The sequence below is a fragment of the Martes martes genome, assembly GCF_963455335.1.
Source record: "Martes martes genome assembly, chromosome: 7".
Classification (NCBI taxonomy): Eukaryota; Metazoa; Chordata; class Mammalia; order Carnivora; family Mustelidae; genus Martes; species Martes martes.
This window is the reverse complement of record NC_137894.1, coordinates 125,490,664-125,514,833: the sequence shown is the minus strand read 5'-3', so window position 1 is coordinate 125,514,833 and position 24,170 is coordinate 125,490,664. Positions and strand designations below refer to the sequence as shown.

General features: G+C 40.6%; 1 protein-coding gene across 14 annotated transcripts in view; it reads left to right on the top strand.

The window, feature by feature from the left end:
* The window catches only part of NRXN3 (neurexin 3), a gene marked incomplete at both ends in the record, with an annotated part of 1,490,367 nt that extends 1,466,674 nt beyond the window's left edge, over positions 1-23,693 (top strand). For 9 of the 14 annotated variants that reach the window (XM_080809438.1, XM_080809443.1, XM_080809442.1 and 6 more), the window contains one exon: positions 23,392-23,693. In XM_080809438.1, the coding sequence (XP_080665564.1) occupies positions 23,392-23,693 (302 nt within the window). Of the gene's footprint in view, positions 1-22,767 lie in introns of all 14 variants that reach the window. The other 5 variants (XM_080809449.1, XM_080809437.1, XM_080809448.1 and 2 more) reach the window with 2 other exon arrangements.
* Positions 23,694-24,170: the final 477 nt, after the last annotated feature.

Here is a 24,170-nt window from a genome sequence, read left to right as displayed (position 1 = left end):
TGTTCCAAATTAATACTAAATAATGGAAAATTACAAAGTCAAAATCAAGACCAGAAAAGTTTGCATTCGTTCCCAGCCATAGTTCACCACGACTTGTAGCCAGATTCAGAAACCCTTTATTTTTCTTTGGCACATTTCTCTTTTCATACCTGTCTTCTTCAGGGGACAAATAGAATCATGTTAGCTTTCCCCAAACACTGAGAACACTTTGTAGAGTCTCTTTCAAAAGCAAGAATGTTCTTTTTGGTTCCATGCCCAGAGTGACAAAATAGGAAGCCAGGTCCTTCTTCAAAACCTGCCATATGCAATTGTCACCCCATGGACTTTGAAAGCAAGGCTACAGAACTGTTTCATTTTGAAATATTTTCCTATGTACCATAACTTGTTTCCTTTTAATGATATATGAGTAAATATTTATATTTTTCTAAGAATAGTTTTTTTTAACTTTGAAAAAATTCAACATTTGAAGAATTGAATTTAAATTTTTTTTTTTAGAATTTATTTGTTTATTTGTCAGAGAGAGAGTATAAATGGGGGCAGGGGCAGTAGGCAGAGAGAGAAGCAGGCTCCCTGCTCAAGGGATCCCAACGTTGGGGTGGGGGCGAGAGGGGTTCGATTCCAGAATGTTGGAATCATGACCTGAGCCAAAGTCAGATGCTTAACCGGCTGAGCCACCCAGGTGTTCCTGAATTTTGATTTCTCCTTGCACATTCTTTAGGCCTCTGTTCCAGGATTTATGGTTACCTTTGCTCAGAGGGAGCCCCTTTTTGGCAGTCTTTGCTTCTAGGGGGTAGAACTATAATGTGTAGGATAAATTGAATAGCTACACACCAGATGATACAACCGACAGACTGAATGGAAGAAATTTGTGGCAATTAATATAATTATTCAAACTGGAGCGTGGCCATTGCTCTAGGGTTCATATTTTTCTTTGTATTCAACATAGATGGGGATTCAGCATAAGCATAGGTAATTAGAATTTCCACACTAAACCACATCCCTGCAAAGGGCAAGTGAGTTTTGTTGTTGATGATCATAATAGTTACACAAGACATTGGATGGTGATGGCAGGGGAACATCACCCTATCAGACTTGGCCACTGTCAGGAGGATGCATTTCAAGTCCTACCCTGCGTGGAACCGTCTTTGTGGTTATTTAAGACTACATAGTCAATTTCAGTCAGAACTCAGTACTCCGCAATCGATTTCCAAGTTCTCACGATTCTGCGTTATTGGGGTGGAATGCTTCCTAGTAAGATCTCTCTAATATTGTGACACATGCAGTTATTCTTCTCAGCGGAGTTCAACCGGGGGCTATGGGCGGTTCAAAGAATTTGGACTGAAGTGGTTCTGTGCGCTGAAAGAAACACGCTGGTAAGCGGCAAAGAGGCTACACACAATCCATGGCTCTTGCTTTAACAGCCCATGCCTGGCCCCCTTTGCCTTCCCAGTGTTTGCTCTCTTGGAGCAGCCAGTACCATGTTTAAGACCAGACCATCAGGCCTGAGAGTTTCCACGTTGAAACTCTTGCCAGTTGACATTGGATACACTTCTAGGTCGTTAAAACCAAGAGCCCTTCTTGAGCTAGGAAATGGTACGTTTTTATTGTTAAGCCTGGCTTATGAGAAAGTTCTACCCACTATTCTGGACAAGAGAGAAAACTAGCCCAAAAGACAGAAAGCTATGTGTGGTCCTGCCTGACTATGCTTCCTAAAATCTATGTAGCACCATTATAATATGAGCTACCCAACAGAGGAAGAGCTGCTTAGAGCTTTAGAATACAGGTAGAGAATTATTGCCGTGCAGTCTCAAAACTCCTCAGGTTGAGAGCTCCAGAAAACGTCATATATCTGAACGTTAGCACAGTACAAAAGAGAGATGTAGAGTTTTCCAAAGCAATAAAGACCCATTGCACCCAACACTTTTTTCTAAAAGCTGGAGTTGCTTGATTGAAAATTTGTCAGGGTTTATGTAGCAGTTAAAAAAAAAAAAAAAATCCCTGACCCATTGGCTCCTATGTTGTCTCTTTTGGCCTATTGTTCTTGTGCTGATTTCCACAGTGGACCCTTCCAGTGGCTGGTCTGCACAGGGGGCATCAGCTTTCAAACCTTAATCCTTAAATTACATGCCTCCCCTCTGTCTTTGTTCAATGTCCCATGTATCCAAGATAATACTCTTAGCATCCTATCCTAGGATATTGTCTTCTCACTGCGAGAAACACAAATTATTTCCCCTTCCTAGGACCCACTAAGAAAGGAGTGTTGTGAAGTGGTTACGAAATTGACTTTTTGTTCTTAAGAGAAAAGGCAACGTAAGACGTGCGTTTCCATTATGTAAGGACATAGTGTTAAAGGAGTGGTAACCACAGTCAATTAAAAATGTTTGTGAAATGATCTTACTCACTTTGGAGCAGTTTTGAGCTCTATTAGCAATAACGCTTCACTTCCTGAAGTCATTGGTTCTCTCCAAAGATCATCTTATCCAGTCCTTACATTTTACAGGCAATAATTCTCTGGGGCACAGAAAATGTAAGTCACTTGAAGTCAGAAAATCAGTAAGTAAGAGTACCTCCACACCTTGCTTCCTAGAGAGCTTACTTTCCTGAAGTTTTGCTTGTTAGTAGGATGTATAACCAGGGGTGGGGAAAGACCCAGCAGCATCGGATTTTACTCATCTTCCTGGTTTCTCTGGAAGCATATTAGGTAGCTCTTCCCACCTTTTTCCCTCTCATGGCTTTATTCTCTGGGCCACTATTAGTGAATACCATTGCTTCACAAAGTTATTCTTTTTACCACTAATAGTTCCTTGATGTCACTTTCTGTAAAAGTATCACACCCGAGTTATTCTCTAGAGACTTTTGCATAGTTAAGTCCCTGCTTTCAGGGTTTTTTTTTTTTTTTTTTTTTAAGAAATGTCCTAGGGACTGTAGGTTAATCAAAGCTCTTCAAATATGAAGGCTATTTAGAAGCTAAAATGCACATTCTCCAGCACTCAAGCTCTGCATGCAGTATCTTTGTGTCTTGATTTATACCCATTAGCCAGATCTGCAGGGTACACTGGGAAATGCCTTTTTATTTTGCAGTAATTATTTAGTGGGTGTTTATCATGTGCTATGGCCACATTGCTGTGACTCCTCATTCACTGTCTTTATCCATCTGGTCAACACTGCCCACAAACTTAAGTAGCAGTGACCAAGGACAATCGTCTGCTGTGCGTTCCTGTCCTGTCCAAATCTTGGCTGTCGGCAATAAGACTGAAAAGAAGAAAACCCAGGGCTGATTCAGAGTACTTACAAATGCTATTCATAACCAGAAAGGTAATCTCATCGGGTTCTTGCATATGGCTTTGCAGGTCTTGCATAGCTTGACTCCAGAGGATACTATTTACATAGACTGTGAGAGGAACCCCATCCCTTAGAGTTGTACCAAAAAAAGAGTCCTAATGTTTAAGCAGACAGATGGGTGCATCAAAACAGTAGGTTCTCTTGTTTTTTGTTGAATATTTTCAAGAAAACAAGACACCACCCTCATCTGCAAGGAAAATTTGGGAAGAGCCAAAACACAGATAAAAACAGAACTGGTATAAGGATGAAATGACTTCTCTAAGTTGTTATGATACTGCTTAAGTCCTAGTCCTTAAGCCAGTGTGTATTTCCATTGCCTTGTGCCTTGCCTACTTGCCCTTCAGAGTAGGAGAGAGGGGTGATGACCTACCACTACCAAAAACTCTGCTTAATCATCTAAGACAACACAGATTTTCCTAGTTAGTTGTTTATAAGGGCTAATAATGTTTTGTACTAAATAATATATAGTAAAAAAAAAAATCAGCTTTATTGTTTTCAGCAAGAGGGACCCACCCACATGAGTCTAGCCTTAAGCTATGTGATTTTGTAAAGACAATACTTGGTACTTACTGAGTTTTAAGTTTCAACTTATTATACTATCCATCCATCTGAAAAAAACAAATACGACCTTTTAGCAAATGGCACTGGGGGAAACATTGCTATAGATTAATACACGAAACAGGAGTAAAATTAATGAGCAAATGTTCTAATGGAGTCACTGCCTGTGAGCCCATTAAACTTCTGCATAAAGACAGGGACCGTGAATGGGTTTCAGGGTTTCAGCATGCTGACTTTCTTAATTAAATGTGGTACAACTGCTAAAAGTAAACCCTTTAATGTTTCTCAAATCTTTTAAGATACCTCATATGGTCATCACATGTAGTGTGAAAACTTAAAAATCAAGGAACATATCCACCCAAGACAGCACAAGCAAAATAAATCATGGTGTTTACTAATACCATGAAGAAAGAGTACGGAAGCCCACATTGAAAAAAGGTGACCTCATCTAGTGGGGTTATTAAAAGTGATCAGGTGGTCGCTGGCACTGCTGTTTCCAGAACTGCTTATCACGCTTTCTCTCTCTGTAACCCTCCTGTGAAGCCAGGCTGGCGTCTTACCCTCGTCCTGACACCATGTTGCTCTGATAGACATGGTAGGCTCTGTGGTTCTCAAAGGAAACAGCAGGAAGCCAATTCTGGTGTCTTCTGGTCTGCCTGGGGCTGTGCTAGTAACATCCGTGCCTATTCAATGAGTACATAGAAAGCCATTTTTATTCATATTCTAGAATGATTAGTGGAGCCTTCCGGTTTGAGGTTAAAATGAAGAAGAAAATAATAGGGTATGAAAAAAGAACAATGTGATGATCTTCCCCAACAATTGATTTATGGTGCTTTAAGAAAAATTTCTATAGAGTCAATGACGGATTAGGATATTGTATGAAAGAAAATGATGTGGGACAAAGATATTCAGAGAGCATTTACACTTTAACAAATCAGGCAAATAACAAAGGAATCAAATCATTTAGACTACTTTTTGATAGGTACTTATTAGGTAACTGACATATCTGCTGGGCTACTCATAGAACATCCAGAGCATTTATTGTGTGCTCCTACAGCCCATGTATTAGAAACTGTTAGGGAGCTTTTGATGTGCAAGTGAGATCGTTTACTACTCTTTTAACGTTTCTGGAAATACATGTATATGTTTGTATTTTTTTTTAAGATCTTATTTATTTGAGTGAGAGAATGAGAGAGGGGGAGAGAGAGAGAGAGAGCATGAGAGGGGTAAGAGAGGGAGAAGCAGATTCCGCTGAGCAGGGAGCCCAATGTGGGACTTGATTCTGGGACTCCAGGATCATGACCTGAGCTGAACGCAGTTGCTTAATCAACTGAGCCACCCAGGCACCCCTCTGTTTATGTATTTAAAAAAAAAATGCTTGTATATGGAATGTCTCCTTTGATTGATTCAGTATCCAGTGAAGTTTATCTCCGTTTTATAAACAAGAGTTTATGGCTTACTCAAGGTCACAGGGGGTGGATCACAGCTGGGACTTAATTCAGGTTTTTTCACTAAAGTTCAATCTTATTTTGCATAAAAACCCCTTGGGGAACAAATGCAGATATCCAGACCTGCCTGTCATCCCGTCCCCACTGTCCCCAGTAAAGTGATTTAGTAGACATTGTGAAAAAGAACAGAACAAACAAGTGAACAAACAAAACCCAAAAATCAACAAAAAGAAGCCCTCATAGCCCCTCTGAATACCTCATTGTGCAATAATAATTTCAAAGTCATAACAGCTTGAAATAAATCTGTAGAGATCCTAGGATCTCCTGTAGAAGTTGTTTTTGTGCCTAAAGAGTAGCTTGTTTGTAATTTTCCATGCTCACTGAGAACCAAAAATTAATGTATTTCAGGATTGTATTGTTGGTTAATGTAAAAACATGTAAGATTGGGTCCATTCATGACTTTTCAACTTTCTAGGTATAAAACTTTGGACAAATTAACTTCTTTCAGCCCAAGTTTACTTATAGGTAAGATATAATTGTAACGATTCACTGAAATAAAATACATCAAGCATTCAAAATGATGTCTGGCCAAGAATAAGTTCTCAATAATACTTTAGAACATCTCCTTCCAGAACTAGGTTTCTGGTTAATTAGTGTTTTAACTATATGATTACAATTCATATTTTCTTTCTCTTTCCTCATATTTTCAAGGAGATCACTATGGTCATCATTTGATCATATGCGTTTGTCCCTAAGCATCTATCTTTACTAATCTATTGGCTCATATGCATTGAGTTTTTGGAATGACTAGGGAGTTTCTTGTAGCTCCTTCTAATCTTTAACAGTTTCATTTACCAAAAAAACTAGGAATAATCTCATGATATGTGTCACCCATGCAGACATCTCTGCAGTCTTCTGCTCCTCAAAGCTCATGTCAGACACAGTCAAAGCATGTAGTCATAGTACAGCATCTTGACATCAAGTGCATGAGTCTTGGGCCAGTTTTTCATCTTGTTTGCATAGTATTAGTTCCCATTGATTATGAAAATGCTTTAGTGGTAATAATTTTTGAGCACTGTATGTTCCTTGCAATGAAAATAGATTTTAGGGAAAAGAGGGTGTTTTCAAGATACAGTGAGTTGTAGTGTCATGTGTTTTCAAGTTCAGCTGTTTCTCATGAACAACTTATATGCTTTAAGGGGCCTGTGGAGAGGAAGTAATAGGTTGGGAGGCCCAGCTGCTACCACCCAAAGAAACTCTAGAACAAAAAAAAAAAAACCAGAGTTCTGGTCATAGGTGTGCCTGCCTGGGTGGTGCAGTCGATTAAGCATCCAATTGTTGGTTTCAGCTAAGGTCATGATCTTGTGGTCATGGCATCGGGTCCCACATCAGCTTCATGCTTGGCGTGTGTCTGCTTGAGATTCTCTCTCCCTCTCTCAAATAAAAATCTTTAAAAAAAGAATTCTGATCATAATGACAGAGTAGATGAGCTTTTGTGGACAACAGAGGCAAAATAAACCTTCTTGAATAATTTATTACCTTATAAACACAATCGTAAAGTGTCAGGGTACCAGTTTAGGAGAAAGGTCCCAGTGCTGCCAGATTCCGCTATCAGTGGCTGCAGGGCCACAGGAGGCAAAGATAACCAAGTACATTTTTACTACGCTGGTCACCATTCCTCCTGCTGATAATTTGTTTGGCTCCTTCCTTGCTACTGCCTAAAGACAAGAATCAAAGTTTGGCAGCTCTAGGTCTGAATATTCCGTTTATTTTATCTTTAGCTTTCACAACTGCAAAGCAAAGCCCGAGTTTTTAATAAACATCCCAGCACTGGTTTATGAAAGGGAGAATGAGTTAGATAGTGATGTATTTTTTCAGAAGGCTTTTTCAGCCAGCCGTGGCTGAGAAGGTCCAATTTGCACTGGAACTGCTGACTAGAACTCAAGGAAATCCCATCTGGTTTGCAGAAGAGTAAAAGAAAACAAAACAGAATAGAGAATGCAACGCCTCGTTACTTTATGAAACATTTACTCAGTGCCTGCACTCAGGAATGATGTCACTGCGTGAAATCATTCAGCAGTGATTTCTTGAGCTCTTACTATATCTCCAGCTCTGCTCTAAGTATAGTGGAGAATAAGACAAAGTCTCTGTTCTCGTAGAGCTTACCTACCCATGCGGGAGGGCTGAACATAAATGAATGGGCAAGAGTCTGCTATGGAGAGAATCTAGATCCGATAGGGAGCAGGTTGCTACTTTACTAGGGGCTGCTTTTAGAGGCCTCTCTGAAGAATAAAATCAGAGGAGAGACCCAAATCAGTGGAGCCAAAGAGCAAAGACAAGAGTGTTCCTGCAGGAAAAGCAAGAGAAGCATAGCCAGAGGCTGAGACGTCCTGGGTCAGAGGAGCTGAGAGAGATCAGTAGATGAGACAGGAGTGGTGGCCGGCGGCCAGCTGATCACAGGGCACTTTAACTGTGGGTCAGGGTACAGAGTTTGGGTTTGGGGAAACCTTTTTTTTTTTTTTAAGATTTTTTTTTTTTTTTTGACAGAGATCACAAGTAGGCAGAGAGGCAGGCAGAGAGAGAGAGAGAGAGAGAGAGGAGGAAGCAGGCTCCCTGCTGAGCAGAGAGCCTGATTCGGGGCTCGATCCCAGGACCCTGGGATCATGACCTGAGCTGAAGGCAGAGGCTTTAACCCACTGAGCCATTCAGGCACCCCTGGGGAAACCTTTAAGGATCTTAAGCAAGAAAATGACTTGATCTGATTTATGTTGTATACTTTTTTTTTTTTTTTAAATGAGAAGTGGGAGGGTCAGAGGGAGAAGCAGACTCCCTGCTGAGCAGGGAGCCTGATATGGGACTTGATCCTGGGACTCCAGGATCATGACCTGAGCCAAAGGCAGTCACTTAACCAACCGAGCAACCCAGGCGTCCCTGTATACTTTTGAAAGAGCGCTTCGGCTCATTATGGAGAATGGGTTTTAGGGAGTGAATAGTGAAGGTGGGAAGATAGGTTGGGAGGTTACTACAGAGTTCAAGCAAGGAATCAAGGTGGTTTATGCTAGGACCTGGATAATGGCATTGGGAAAAGTAGACATGTGAGGAATTTGTTGCCAGAGTAGAGTCCGTGAAACTTCCTGGTACACTGGACATGGGGAGGTGAGTTGGGGTAGGGGCCCAAGTAGATGACTAGTTAGGGGTTTGTACATCTGAGTCAGACCAAAGAGATGGGAAATCCTAGGGGAGATACAAGTTTAGGAGGCAAATGAAATCCAAAGTTCTGTTCCAGCCTTTGGATTTGAGAAGCCTCTTGGATATCGAAGTTGAAATGTTGAGTGGGCAGTTGGAGATGGGGAACTGGAATTCTGAGTGGGTGGTGAACTGGAAATCATCGTCCTATAAGATGGTAGGCGTGTGTAGCCAAGGGGCTAGATGGGATCACTCAAAATATTAAGGCAGGGGCCAGCCTGGAGTGAGAGGCGGAGAGAGAAAGGAGGAAGGAAGGAAGGATCTCAGGCTGTTCCAGCTACTGGAACAAAATGTGTCAGACAGGGCTTTCATTCTTCTGACTGGCACACAGGTGACTTTTTATGTTGATATAAAGTAAGTATTTTATATTACCGCTTTGGATTTTTAATAGTATTACAAGGGCATAATCATTTGCAAATGATGAGCTATTGCTTATGTTACCTCTGAAAGTCTACCTGGAGGCAAGGCGAAGAGCCGGGGAGCAGTTGCTAAGTTCATGGCTTTGAGCCCTCTTTAAACTGCTCTTTCTCATGGTTTCATTTCATGGATATATTCCCTCCTGATTAAAGAAACAAGCGCCAGCAAGGAGAGCTTTTTTGAATCCCACCCACTTCACAACGCAGAGCTCTGAGTGTTGCAAGCTGTTCTATTTTTGTAGTTTAATTCAGCACGTATGCGCTGAAGACCTATAGTGTGTCCTGCTCTATGCTAGACAGATTAAAACACACAAAATAAGCATACAGATTCAGCTTGTGAATCAGGGAACTTTTAATATCCTAAGGGAAGAAAGCCTTACTTGCACTAATACCTGGTGAACATTAAAACAAAATGAAAAGAATAGTAGTTCCTGGAAATTTCTTAATGGAGTTTTCCTTTTGGGTATCTTGCTGTATTAACACTTCTGGGAGGAAGGAGCTAAAATATTACCTGGACCCTTGGTTCCCTCCTGTCCTCGTCTTACCGTACAGTTCTGATGTCTATTGAGATGTGTGTTTCCAAGGGTTTGGAGTGAAGAGCAAGTGACTTGACTCAAGTCATGTGGTTTGCTAGAGGACGAGAACTCACCTCCGGGTCCGTCCACCTGCCACTTAATAAATAAGATCTTATGGAAATGATTCTAAATAAGAGCTCTTCAGAGTGTAGCTCAAACCCACATGAAGGGTGAAATAAAGTACTTATGAAATTACATACAGAAATAATAAAAATTCACTGTTAAAAGATGAACTAAGCAAGCTTTAGGAACTTACTAGCCTTATTGGAGGGGTAGGGATAGGGCTTCAGAAGAAGTAGTAATAATAGGTATTTGGGTTAGGGTTTTGGATTGAGGCTCTTTGTTTGATGCTGAAGCACACTCCAAGGATCACACTTGGAGTAGCACTGACATCAGCTGTCTGGGACTCAACCTCCTCTCTTGGAATATGAAACCCTAATTTTACAGCGGATGCTATGGCGTCGGCTTTGAAAACAATAGTAACATCTAGAAAGCCATTTAGAATTTATAAACACTTTCACATTCGAATTCTCATTAATCCTATAAACCTATCCTGTGAGGTGGGTTAATTGAGCAGACATCATAATCTCCATTATTATAGGTGAGGACACTGACTCAGGGAGGTTAACTGACTTGTTCAGTTTCTTAAGAAGCCAGTATAGTAGGCACTACATCCAACCCTGGACCTTAGGTCTCCTGACCCTAACATCTTTATCCTATATACTCTATCCCATATTCCAGGCGCAAGGCAAGCCATGGTGGTGATGCATGATTTTAATGTCTTTATGGAAGCTATAGCCTAGTTGGCAGGGCGGGGGGGAGGGGGGTAAAAAAAATGCAATTAAACATATTAACTAATTTACTCATTCATAGTTCAGTCCAGAAATGTTTGATTGGTTACTAGTATTCTAGGTGGTAGGCAAATAAAGATAAAGATTCCATGTGTGCACTAAAGTCCTTAGAGTCAAGTTGAGGCTAAGGAGAAAGCAAATGGAGTGCCACGGAGTGTCAGGAGTCAGCAGAAATCTTTGCAGGGCACAGCAGGTTCACAAACAAGAATGGAGATGGTGGGACTGAATTAAGGCTCAAGTAGAGGGTGATGTGAATATAGGGAAAGAAGTCATTAAGGTCCTTCCACAATAAATGTTCTATCTTACTAGTTTTAAAATGTAATGCTACCCATTGCAATGTTGTAATGTTATATCCGTTCTCATCCACTTAAGTATGAAAAGTTAGTCTAAACTGGGCAAGCAGATCATTAATACAGAAATATAGTTCTGAATATTGGGCTTGATGGTGTCCTGGACCCTCTTGTCCATCTGGGAAGCTTAATTTATCTCTCTCCCTATCTCTTAATTTTTCTGTCTCTCCCTATCTACTCTAATGATGTGTAGAAACTGAGTTTGGGAACGGACAGTACATGAGCTTTTTACTTGGGGCATTTTTGTTCACCATTAAAAAAAATGTTAAACTTTTTATATAGAAACCAATACCATATTTCAGTGAAGTAGGTTTCTTCACCCCTTCTCTGGGCATTCCTTAAGTCTGAGGAAGAGCTTGTGAGAAGTCAGAGTATAAGCAGGGATCATTTTGTAACACAAATGACAGCCTTTCCCATATTCCTGGATTCTATATCCATTCTTAGAGCCTCCATTTTTATTCTCGGCCAAACTGTGATTCAGAACTGAGCCATTGATTATCCCGGAAGAATCCCTCCCTTCTTCCCATGGACACAGAAAATAGCAATCAGTGAAATGTTTTTGTATCTGCCATGGGAGGGACAGAGAGGAGATCTACCTCATAGATCTAACACAGAAACCTTGAAAATCCTCAGTAGGTATTTGTTCTCCAGACTTTTCTCTTAGCCCACCCTACTTGGAATGGTTTAACTCTTTTCCTGGAATTGCAACCAGACTCCCATGAAGGTTGCTGCCTCTTCCTATCTCTCTCCACTATTTTCCCTCAGATATTTAAAATGTTTGCAGTTATACAAAGTAGTTCATTCAGGTCTTCTTCTTGGGCCTCACCTGTACACACTGAAAACAATGTCCGTTAGCAAGTAGGATCCACTCTCCCAAAGAGGCAGGTCTGCGGCTTGAGTTACATCAGTGTGTCTTTGGAGGGTGTCAAGCACAACTCCAAGCAGTTTAGAAACTTGTCTTTGAAACAAGCGCACTCCTCAAGATGAATTCTGACCAGTGGAATTCCATCTTACTGCATTTGATGGTTTTAAAAGTCTGACTTTACATTTAGACAGGGTTATTTGGACACAGTGGGATTAAAAAAAAAAAAGGTTGCATCAAAATATGCTATTTCAGGTCAAATTATTGTATTATTTGTTCTCAATGGCAGGCATAATTGTAAATCGTTCTGCACACCCAGCAAGTAGAGACATAGGTAACAGAACTGTGTAGTTACTGAGGATAAAACCTAACACAGCTGATGAAAGATGAAAATAAAGCTGGAACATGATTTTGAGTTACTAGCAATACTACTTTGTATCTTACATTAAAAATCAAACAAGCTTGTGTAGGTAACTATGGCTGACATATTACAAAAGTGTCTATGCACTACAGTTCGTGTTGGCTTCAGTGAAACTATGGCTTCCGTGGGTTTAAAAAATACTTATTTTATTTGCAAAGTGACAACCATAAATTTTGCTATGTTTGATTGTTTCAACCAGTGATTTCCGGAATGTAAGTGATGTGTCATACTTGCGTGAATTTTAAAACAGGCTATTTTGAAATAGGTAAATTACTCAGTAAAGAACTAGGACACCCAAATTGATGGGTCTCCTCAATACACCCTCTTAACACCTCTTATTATCCAGGACTATGTATACATTGGAACTATCTTATTCTTTAAATCTCACACTTAGGCCAGTTAGGTTTCCTACTTTAAAAAATTGCCTATGGAAAAAAAAAACAAAAAACAGTCCGTTTGAGTATTATCAAAACTTTGTTCTGCAGAAATCATTTGATGCCTTATGAGGCCATTTTGAGTATTTTTAGGGTCTTCTCATACCATAAAATTCAATGGTAAAAGTATAATTACTTTAAAAAAATCAGTGGCAACAAGGGTTTTTCTTTTCCTATATGAACGGGATTTTTTTCTCCTCCTTCTAAAATGTTCCAGCTGCCCTTTGTGAAGTTCCTACAATAATGATTAACATTATTAAACCAGAGACTAAAAATCTTGGTACGGACGGACCCATGGGGGACACATTACTATAATTATTTTAAAATAAAATAATAAAAGGGGCGTCCCAGAGGGAGCCAAAGTCTGACTCATCCTCACAATCTATTCCTTTTTGTCAAAGTCACCCAGAAAAGTTCCTAGGAGTGACTAGGATTGTGTCAGAACCAGGTGCTCTCAAGTGTCTTACCTTTGTGGTTTGCCTACCTGGGTTTCCGAGTCCTTGGTTGGACATTAATGTTCCCACAAGGATATAATATTGAATATAACTCTCGAGATTTCTTCCAGTAGAGGCTGAGGCCATTTCTAAACACACACAGACACACAGACACACACATACACACACACTCTCTCTCTCCCTCCCCTTTCTCCCCTAGCTACTCACTCTCCTCCTCTCCCTCTCTCTTTTCCATTTTTCTCTATATAGATTGGGTGGAACATTTGTTTCCCACATGATCTCTAGAAGACTGGTATAGTTCCCCCCAGTGGACTTGGAGTAAACCATGCTCATTTCCTGACTATCCTGTACTTTACAGATATTGACACTGTGCCACTGTGTTTGGAGTGCAGAGGGGGTTTTCCCATTACTAATAGAGATCTCTATTGATCTATCTGCTATTTGATTTATCAGGCTCATTCTATGAACACCTTATTGTCACTTATGGTACCCTGTCAATTCGGCAAAACCCCAGAAAACTCATAAGCAACAATGCAGTTATAACCGCTCTATGACTAACAAAATATGCCAAGTCTATGAATGAATATGGGATAAGTTTTTTAGAGCAGAACCACAAACTCATATGTATTTTTACCTCAGTTCTTGCCACTACGGGCTTTACTTCAGCCCACAACATACACACACACGTGTGCACCTCCTTTCCTTGTTGTAATTGGCAGAAAGCCATAGGATGCCCTTTGCCCCTACTGGAAAGGCATGAGATTAAGTCCTGTACATTCCTCCCACCCCCAAATCAGTTTTGTCTTGCCGACCTCTCCCCAACCCTAGCTTGCTGTTCTGTTTTTCTACTTTCCCTAAATGCAACTTACTTTAAGCATGTATTAATTTGATTACCATTCCTACAGTTAAAGAATAGATTACCCATTTGTCAGTCTTAGCCACTTTCTTCTCTTTCAAATGTCTACTTATGACGTACATCCAGACTGCACGCCCTTTTTATTTTTTTTAAAGAAGCAAAACCAAAAAAAAAAAAAAAAAAAAATGCAAAATTTCTTTTTAAAGAAAATGCAAAATTTGGTTTTAATTTTGGCTATCACCAAAAGGGGAATCAATAAGCCAGAAAAGCAAAAAAAAAAAAAATAAATAAAAAAAAAAGTGTCCCCTAATTGCTCTGTCTGTGCCTCCTCAGCGTGTGCATCTGGTTGTTCATCTCTGAAAGTGTGTGCAATACTTTTTTCTTTAAAAAATATTTTTGTTCTTTTCTCCCTTTTGTTTGGGAATTCAGTGCTTTTTGTATTATATCTATCTATCTATATATATATCAATATGTTTCTTTGAATTGCTAGATCTTTAACTTTAGATTTGGTTTTATCCAAAATTATGAGAAAAAAGTTATGAATTGTTTTCTGCAATTTTTCCCCACTCCCTCTTTAAATGTGGAACAACTTCAGCGGCAGAATCTCCACATCCACATCTTTCGAATTAGCGCCTTCTCTCTGGGAATCCCATGCACCAGGGGTGGTAGGGGGAAGATGGATGACGTCATTCAGACAGCACCCTTGTTCTCTCGGGAAGTGATCAGAAACCCAGCAAGTGGGCTCCCCTGTACAGGCTTGCCTTTCCATCCCCTCTGCAAGTCTCTAACCCCCTTCCCTAACGGACTGTAGATGGGGCTGTGTGGCTGCTGGTGAAGTTGTTCAACTCGAATGCATAAATCTAGTCTCCTTGTTTTTGCTTTTAATCTTTTGATCATTATTATTAGTATTATTTTATGTATTTTGGCTACTTTGAGTAGGAAAGAAGTGTAACTTTTTATTATTTGAAACTCTAATTTAATGACACTGTAATGATTTTTGCGAGTAATTGCATGTTGAAGAAGTTGCAGCTTAGGGTGTGTGAGATTGTGTTAGAGTTCTGTTCTTTATTTCTGTAGATGGGCATGTGTAGGCTCATTTGTTTTTGTATATTGCCCATCCCTTCCTTACAGCCAGAAGCTCTAATGCAGCTAGATCACTCCGTGCCGCCCTTACATGGACATGGCGACTCACTTACACATTCACCCCCATCATCATCATCTCTTGTGTAGTACACTCATAAATACGACCCTCCCCTCTCGGCATCTTCCATACCCCCCTTTCTTCAGCATTGTTCAAATTTATGTGCTGTCATCCATCCCCTTAAGGAAATCTAAAACTTGTCAAAAAGACAAAAATATTTAAAAATTAAATATGTATCTGAGAACCTCTATCAGTGCAGAAGTTCATTCAAAACCCTCCAGATGCATAGATTTTTTTTTGAAAGGCAAATTATAAAAAAGTGAACAGGTTTTTTTTATTAATTTTTTTAAATCCTCGCAATCGGAATTATTTCAAATTCAGAATCAATGCCCTCCCAAGCCCCTAAAAGTAAAACTTTGTTGAAGTGCAGATTTTTTTTTTCTTTTCATGTTATGTGGTGTGGATGTATGTGTTGTTGCCTCCCTGTATCATCCTCTGTTGTAAATTATTAGATTTGAAAAATTAGACATTTTGCTCAAAAGTTTTTTAAGAAGTGACGACAAAAAAGCAAGTTACAAGAATGTGGCAATTCTATTTGTCCAAGAGCATTCTTACACAACTTTCTTTTGTAAATTTTTCTTTCATGCCAAAAAACATGCGGGCAATTTGTTGATGTAAGTTGACTATAAATTAATATGGTATGCTTTTTTCACTTAAGTTATTTTATGGAAATGGTTTCTTTCTTTGTTTCCCAAAAACAGCCTCTATTTTTTATTTGCTTTTACTTTTTTTTTTCCCCTGTCATTATACTGTGAATGCCTGGTCAATGTTATTTGCTCTCCTTTCCTCTAGCTTACTTTGGCCCTGATGTTGGTTTTATTTTCTACTATATGATTTGAAGATAGTACTAAATATTTTATTTCGTTTGTGTCCCTCTGCTTAATTTTCACTGTTATGTTCTGTGCTGAATTGCTTCTAACGATCAATGTGAACTCTACTTTTGGTAGAAGGGGGTGGGTGAGTTGTTCTTACCATCCAAAGGAAGCCTCGCCTCTTTGCCTGAACCAACCTTATAGCCTTGAAAGTAGCGGTAGGCTTTACAGTGGGATAGTAAACTGCTAACAGCTTATGGGAGGCCTGGACCCCCTACAAGAAAGTGAGTTAACTCCAAGTATTATCAGTGGTAATATATCCTCATTTAACTCCTCAGAAAACATTTAGGGAAATCCGTCCTTTATTGTGTTTTCCTTCAGCAAAGGGAAATTAAGATACTCTCAAGTGACTATGGTAGATTGGTTATCCAGGATTATGCCACCACCAGCACCGCAGACTACAGAATCAATTTTATCGAGAATGAAGGCATGGAGAATCCCCTCTGTTTAGAGTGTTGTCCTCTGATGATGCCTTCCACTGTGTAGGACTAAGTACCGGTGAATGCACACACACACACACACACACACACACAGAAGGTACACAATTCTCTCTCCCTGCCAACTCCCTACCTGCCTCTCTCTCTCCCTCCTGCTCTCTCTCCCTCCTTCCCTGCCTCCATTCCTACCTCTCTCCCTCATTCCCTCTCTCCTTCATCTTCCCTCTCCCTTCTTCTCCTTCCTTCCCTGCCCCCCTCTCCCTCCTTCTACCTCCCTGCCTGCTCCCTCATCCTCCCTCTCCCACCCCCACCCTGCCTAGCTCCCAATCTCTCTCTGCCTTCCCTCCCCTTTCCCCCTTTTTATTAATAGTTGCAATTTCTCTCCTGGATTTAATCAGGTAAACTTTAAAAGGATTCTACCAAGAAGAAACATGATGATTATCACATCTAAAGTTTTACTTAGGAAACCTTTCAGGTCAGTGGGTACTGCCATTTTGTGTGACCTTAGCGGTGAGAATATCCCGACCTTAAAGGTATTTGGGTGAATGTTGCCTTATGCACTTTGGGAACATAGGATCAGTAAGAAGTGCTATACAATTTTTAAATAAAGAGATTACTTGTTTCACTTTAATTTCAGGTATTGTGTTATCAGAAACTATTATAGAAATAGACTACACAGTGGTTAACAGATACATTTCCAACCCAGCAGCTTTCGAGAACGGGCTTTCTCTCAGTTCATATGACCTTTATATTGTTTCATGTGCTGGATGGTATTTTGGGTTTAAAACCAAGAACTTCCTAAATGGGATGTTATTTTGTTTAATAGAATTTATTTTTGTTGTGGAAGCTATCCATAGGTCAACTTAATAAAAGGGTAATCTTTTTTTTTTTTTTAAACACAGGCTCTTAGAATTCTTATAAATCAGTCTTCCAAGTCTGCATTTAAAATAGCCTCACTGAAAAGAAATTTAAAAACATAATAAAAATTAAAAAAAAATAAAAAATAAAATAGCCTCAATAATGTAGAACCTATATTATTATACTCGTACCTTAGCATGAGGCTACTATGTTAAAAAAAAAAGAAAAAAAAGAAGGGTGCAATCAATGGTTTCAGTATCTGCAGGTCCAAAATGTTAGTAGAAATAATACTGGTAATAGCATTTTGGAGTAACAATGGGTTCTGTGCTAAATACTTAATATGCATTAAAATTAACATGAACATGCATTATTATTATTATTATTCACACTGGTGGTTTGAGATAGACTTGTCATTTCCATTCTTCAGAGAGTTTAAGAACTCTCACCAAATTCATAGCTAGTAAGCTACGGAGCTGGGATGCCAGCCTGAGAATGAGGGACTCCAGTGGCAAACCTCTCACTCAACAGGTCAATGAAAAACTCCACTTGACATTCCTTATTTTACAACACAGAATGATATCCAGGGGCTTCTCATCTCACCCGGGCATATGCTGAAAAATAGAACCCATAGCCTTTCAGAATCCAATCCATTTCAGACAAACTAGGGGGAAAAAGTCCTACTTAGAGATTCTCATCTTATTAAAAAGCCCCTTTGAGACCCTTGAGTTTCTCTGGCGTCTGCTCCCCGGGTCTTTGCCCTGTTTGTCCACGGCTCTTTTCTCTGAAGGTGGACAGGGACTGCGAGCTTCAGGAGATTGTTTGTGCTACACGCACACGCTGCTTTGGCACCAAAGAACGAGGAGAATATCATTCACCAACTAATTTAGCGGGGGGAAGCATGATCTTTCCGTATTAGGTGAATTTCTCAGCAGAGAACTAGAAAAATGCAAATAAGAGGTGAAGTAAGGGACCTAAATAGACATAAAAGAAATTCGAGGAACTGGAGCATGGTGTCCTCTCTCGGTCTGGCTCTTTGGTGTCATTGGTTTGGTATTTTTGTGACTTCTTAGACTCAAATATCTCCAGAGAGGCAAAGGTTGGCGCCACGTTGAAATTTCGTGCTGCTCCTGTTTTTTTTTCCAGATGACCCACTGCATTCACCATCACCGGCAACATTCTCACAGTTCAGAAGGGTTCTATTAAATTTTTAATACACTGTCTTTTTCGATGGCAGAGAGCCCCTTTTGCTGGGTATCAGCCCTAGACACATGAATTATATATCTATAAATACACTCATAAAGCAAAAAAGCAGGGCAGCCTTCAGGGCTAAAATAGACCTTTTATATCCCTAGTGATCTCTCTAGTTTAAAGAAAAACACAACCCTGTCAAAAACGGGTATATGTTCCTGATTTAAAATGCTAACATTAAGGAATAGAGATAGTTCTTATTCTAAGCCAAAGAAAAATTCGGGGGATGGAATAGGAAATTGGGGTGTGGATGGACTGCAGTGCAGGGTTTCTGCCTATAACCCCCTATGATTTTAGGCTTGTTGCTTCAGTGAATACTTTTATAAGCATAGACATCTGGTAGATCCCTGACTCCATAGTCTTTGGGCACTGAAAAAAAAGTATCATCCGCTGCTCCAGCATTTCTGAGGGAATCATTCTAGATTAAAACAAATAAACATGGAATCTTAAATAGTGCTCTGTAACCCAAGTTATTTCTCTTAAGGATCTAATCATGGGAGAAATGTATCCTTCATCTCCTCATATCAAAGGATGTGTGCCCTTTGAACTCCCCAGGACACTATAATCATCCTAAATCTTAAAGATGGAATTTGATATTAAAATTGATTATACACACCAACTCACACACCTGTCCCAGGCACCTTGTGCATTTATACATCTCTAGAATTTTCCGTCTCATTTTCACTGTAATTCCCCTTTGTAACAATTCCCATGGCCCAGCTGACTTCCCTTTAAACTGAAGACTTTCTTCAGTATCTTAAGACGCCAGGAAAGGGAGTAGACTATGAACGCTTTTCTCCCTTTTCACTGATGAACCTACCACCAGAATTGGGGCTCACTCTTCTCTGGCAAGGGGGTTCATTTATTATTTTTTTTTCTCATCACTGCTGCCAGGATTATTTACAAAAATGGCAAAGAAAATGGAATCTTAGTAATTTCGACAGGTCCTTTTATTTAAACTCTGAAATAGTGGTGTGCCCATCATTTTAAAGTAAGGTCTTATCATGTCACTTAAGGGCTCACCAACCTTGTAGAAGCTTTTATGAACTGGTGAGCTTTACGTCTCTCCATTATGAAAATGATGGTTTCTACTTATTTTCTTTTAATCCAAGAGAGGTTAAAGGGTGTTGAATTGGGAAGTGAATGGCAAAGGAAGTGGGGGTGGGGGTGGGGCAATTCAACTGCAGATTGAACAGTTTGTGGATTTTGTAGACTTTTGACAACGACACTGCAGAAGCTTTAGCTAGGATTGAAAGAAGGGGGGGTGGGAAGGAGGCAAATTTAAGACACCAGTTGGGTGTCCCAGATGGTACACTAAAATTGCAAAGGAATGCCACTGTGTAATTATGAAGGCAGTGATCTTAATCTCACTTGAGGGACACCAGCACCCTACTTAACAATTTGCCTTTATATTTAAGTGTTTTGTACCAGGCTTTTGACTTTTAGCAGAATGATATTCCTTGTCCTTTATCCCAGTTCCCTCTCTGCTTAATATACATGGAGCAGATTTTTATCATTGTCCTAAGGAACAGAGGACTCTCAGTGTTTGTGCCAGAAAAGAACATGCAAGCGAAACTTTTATTCTAGGTGAGATGGGTTTAAAAAAAAAAAAAAAATCCTGTCTTGTTCTCTGAAGGAAAGTGAAATCATCCCTGAGTAATCTCTAGGGAACCTTCAAACACATATCACAGGCCTTCTCTTCTCATCACCCTCCTTGTCCTTCAACACTGCCTTTTGCCGTGGGTCACCTGAAATATTAACACTTGCCACGGACCCTTTCCCCCTGCCCCAGAAGAATAAGGTGAAAAGTAAACTCAGGGTTAGTTTTAGGACTGGCTTACCTTTAGGGAACTGTGCTCCAAATTCCATTTATAAAAACTAGCAAAAGTTTTATACTCTGCATTAAATATGCTGCAAGATATATGAATTATATATGTTCACAATGTAAAACAAAACAAAACAAAACAAAAAACCTCACAGTGGTCCAGTAAAGCAAGTCTGAAGCTTTGACAAGTCTGCCAAGATCATTTCACTCGATAGCTTGAAACTCTTGAGCCCTAGGAGAAAGCAGTTTAGGGTTAGCACACAGCCCAAAATACCATCCTGAAATTCTCAAGTTCGTGTGTTATTTCCCTACATATGGTAACATGACCAGGTAGGACAGAGATGACCGCTTCCTTCCAGATGATACACATACATTATGTCCATTACTGCCACCCTCCCCAACTCCATTTCTCTCTGCATAACACAGTGTTACTGGCTAATTCTGGAGTAAAGCTTCTGACATGGGAACACACGGCTCTTCTCAGGTGCTCTGAAGGTATGCAACAGCCTTCCTCCTGGGATACCCTTCTCTTAGCTCAGCTGCAGTTGGGGCCCGTTAGACGCAGCAGTTCCAACTGAGGCACAGGAAACATTTTTAAAGATATAAAGTATTGGGGCACCTGGGTGGCTCAGTGGGTGAAGCCTCTGCCTTCGACTCGGGTCACGGTCCCAGGATTCTGGGTTCGAGCCCTGCATCGGGCTCTCTGCTCGGCAGGGAGCCTACTTCCCTTCCTCTTTCTCTGCCTGCCTCTCTGCCTCCTTGTAATTTCTGTCAAATAACTAAATAAATAAATCTTAAAAAAAAAAAGATATAAATTATGGAAAGCTGCGCAGGAGAGTTCTCATTTGTGAGTCAGTCTTTGTAGGAAGAACCTGGAAAGACCAGGTAAGCTCAAAGGCTGGTCCACCTAGAACTTTGCAGTTGTGAGACACAAGTCTGACTTTGTCGCCAAAAAGGGGCACTTCAGCAAGAGCTGAACATCTATCTGACAATAGATGTTCAAACACCGACCATTCCATCAGGGCAGTTACTGTGGAGGGCAGAACACACAAGGGCATCACGCCCGGCTGAGTGCTTAATGACCCGGCTCAGAAATCATATCCTGTTAGCAACTCAGCTGTCTGACAGACTGGGACTGGGAAACATCATGCCATCCCTGCTAGAGGATTTTTCTTTAAAACAGCTGGAATATATTTTTGGAATAAATTCAATGAGGAGATAACTGAGACTTCCAGAGATTCTTTCTCTGTTTGAAAAATAACACTGTAAAGAGCCCTCGATTATCTTGCTTACGTATATGAGTAATAAACGTGGCCCTACAATTAGGTGAGTAACACCCACCACAGAATATTTGTGGTACCCATGATTCGCAACACACTATGATTTACTGAACCACTTTGAACTTTCCTTCCTGGCCTAGTCCACATGTTTATAAGTGCGATAACTCGGGTGTGTGGGTAAACCAATTTATTTTTCCCACTCTAGATAAAAATCGCTCATTTTCATTTTTTTAAGATTCTATTTATTTATTTGAGAGAGAGACAGAACAAGGAGGGGCAGTGGAGGAGGGAGAGGGGAGCAGACTCCCTGCTGAGCCAAGCAGGGAGCCCGAAAGGGACTTGATCTGAGGACCCTGAGATCATAACCCGAGCCGAAGCCGGATGCTTAACTGAGACACCCAGGTGCCCCAAGAACTGCCAATTTTAAAAACCTTCCTTGGCTATCTCTACATTTCGGATTCTAAGTTTTCCCCAAGGCATGGATATCTAGTCTGGGTATTTTTAAAAATAGTATCCAGCTCAGCATAGATCGCATAGAGCATCAAAGCAATGCCTGAACATAATATGAGATCAGTGCCAGGTGAGTTGTCATTTAATGGGGAATTTTTGGAAAAGCGTAGTCCAAAAGGGTTTGTTAGATGAACATTTCAACCTCTCCTAGGTTCCCCTCACTTAGCATACAGTAAATGAAGACTGAAATTGATAAATGTTAATAAAAAGTAGCTTAAAATACTAAAGACAGTCTTTTTTGTTCACTGATCTTGATCTCTGGGACATGGAGAAATGCATCACGCTCATCCTCATGGGAGCAAGTAAGTAGAAACCCAAGAAAATAATAAAGAAATGCTAGGGCTCCCGGATTAACCACATGCATGAGTGCACGCACACCCACAATTCTGATAGCCAGTCAGTTCTCGCCAACAGTAGCATGGAATGTCATTATCTCGTAAGCAGATCCTGGAAACAGCCTACTTGAACTCTAGCTAAATAATTACTTGAGAGTATCTTTAAAACCTAGGGATTTCAGATTTTGATGGCAAGAGGCATATAATGGGCTATAAGTCAGTTTAGAATGATCAGGCTACAACAAGAAAGGATCCGTGTGCAGACCCAGGTCATTCTGTCGTAATTTCTGAGGCCTAACCTATGAAATACAGTCACTGAGAATGACTAGGAATTGTGTCTATCTACAAATATACTAATTGTGTTTTTCTTTTTCTTTTCAATCCCAGGAGGTGAATTAGTTGTCCCTCTTCTTGTAGAAGACCCTTTAGCTACCCCTCCTATTGCTACTCGTGCACCTTCCATTACACTCCCCCCTACCTTTCGCCCCCTCCTCACCATTATTGAGACCACCAAAGATTCCCTGTCCATGACCTCTGAGGCGGGGTTACCTTGCTTGTCGGACCAAGGCAGCGATGGTTGTGATGATGATGGCTTGGTGATATCTGGGTATGGCTCAGGGGAAACCTTTGACTCTAACCTGCCCCCTACTGATGATGAAGATTTTTACACCACCTTCTCCTTGGTAACAGATAAGAGTCTTTCCACTTCAATCTTCGAAGGTGGCTACAAAGCACATGCGCCCAAGTGGGAATCCAAGGACTTTAGACCTAACAAAGTCTCCGAAACTAGTAGGACTACTACCACATCTTTGTCCCCTGAGCTGATCCGCTTCACAGCTTCCTCCTCGTCTGGGATGGTGCCCAAATTGCCAGCTGGCAAAATGAATAACCGTGATCTCAAACCCCAGCCTGATATAGTCTTGCCTCCGTTGCCCACTGCCTATGAGCTAGACAGCACCAAACTGAAGAGCCCACTAATTACTTCCCCCATGTTCCGTAATGTGCCCACAGCAAACCCCACGGAGCCGGGAGTCAGACGGGTTCCGGGGGCCTCAGAGGTGATCCGGGAGTCGAGCAGTACAACAGGGATGGTCGTCGGCATTGTGGCTGCTGCTGCCCTCTGCATCTTGATCCTCCTGTATGCCATGTACAAGTACAGGAACAGGGACGAGGGTTCCTATCAAGTGGACGAGACGCGGAACTACATCAGCAACTCGGCCCAGAGCAACGGCACGCTCATCAAGGAGAAGCAGCAGAGCTCGAAGAGCGGCCACAAGAAACAGAAAAACAAGGACAAGGAGTATTACGTGTAAAAATGACACCGCTAACAATCACGTGAATTTATGACACAGAATTATTTCTATATACATCTATAAATACTTGGAAAATGAATTTCACAGATGTCAGAACCGTTACTACTATGAGATGGGGTGTACCATGACTATGGTGGGGAAAACCATTTTTAAAAGGACGCACACAAAGATGTACCTACCTATAAAATTCAGCCATGGCTGCTTTGATTCAGTCATCGCTCGGAGACAGAACATTCTCTCTGCCCTGCTGTATCATAAAGCACACACTCTGCGTTCTGGAGCAAGCCGATGGCTCCCCCACTTTCGCGGACTTGGAAGCTTCCTTCTCTTGAGGACTTTTCACCCAAGGTAGAAGACTTCATGGCTTACTTGTTCCATAACTCCAAGTGAGTCTGTAATGATGTTTGTGAAGCTTGACTGTAACGATGTTTTTTCTTTTCTTTTGGTTTAATTATGTAAAAAACAAAAACAAAAAAA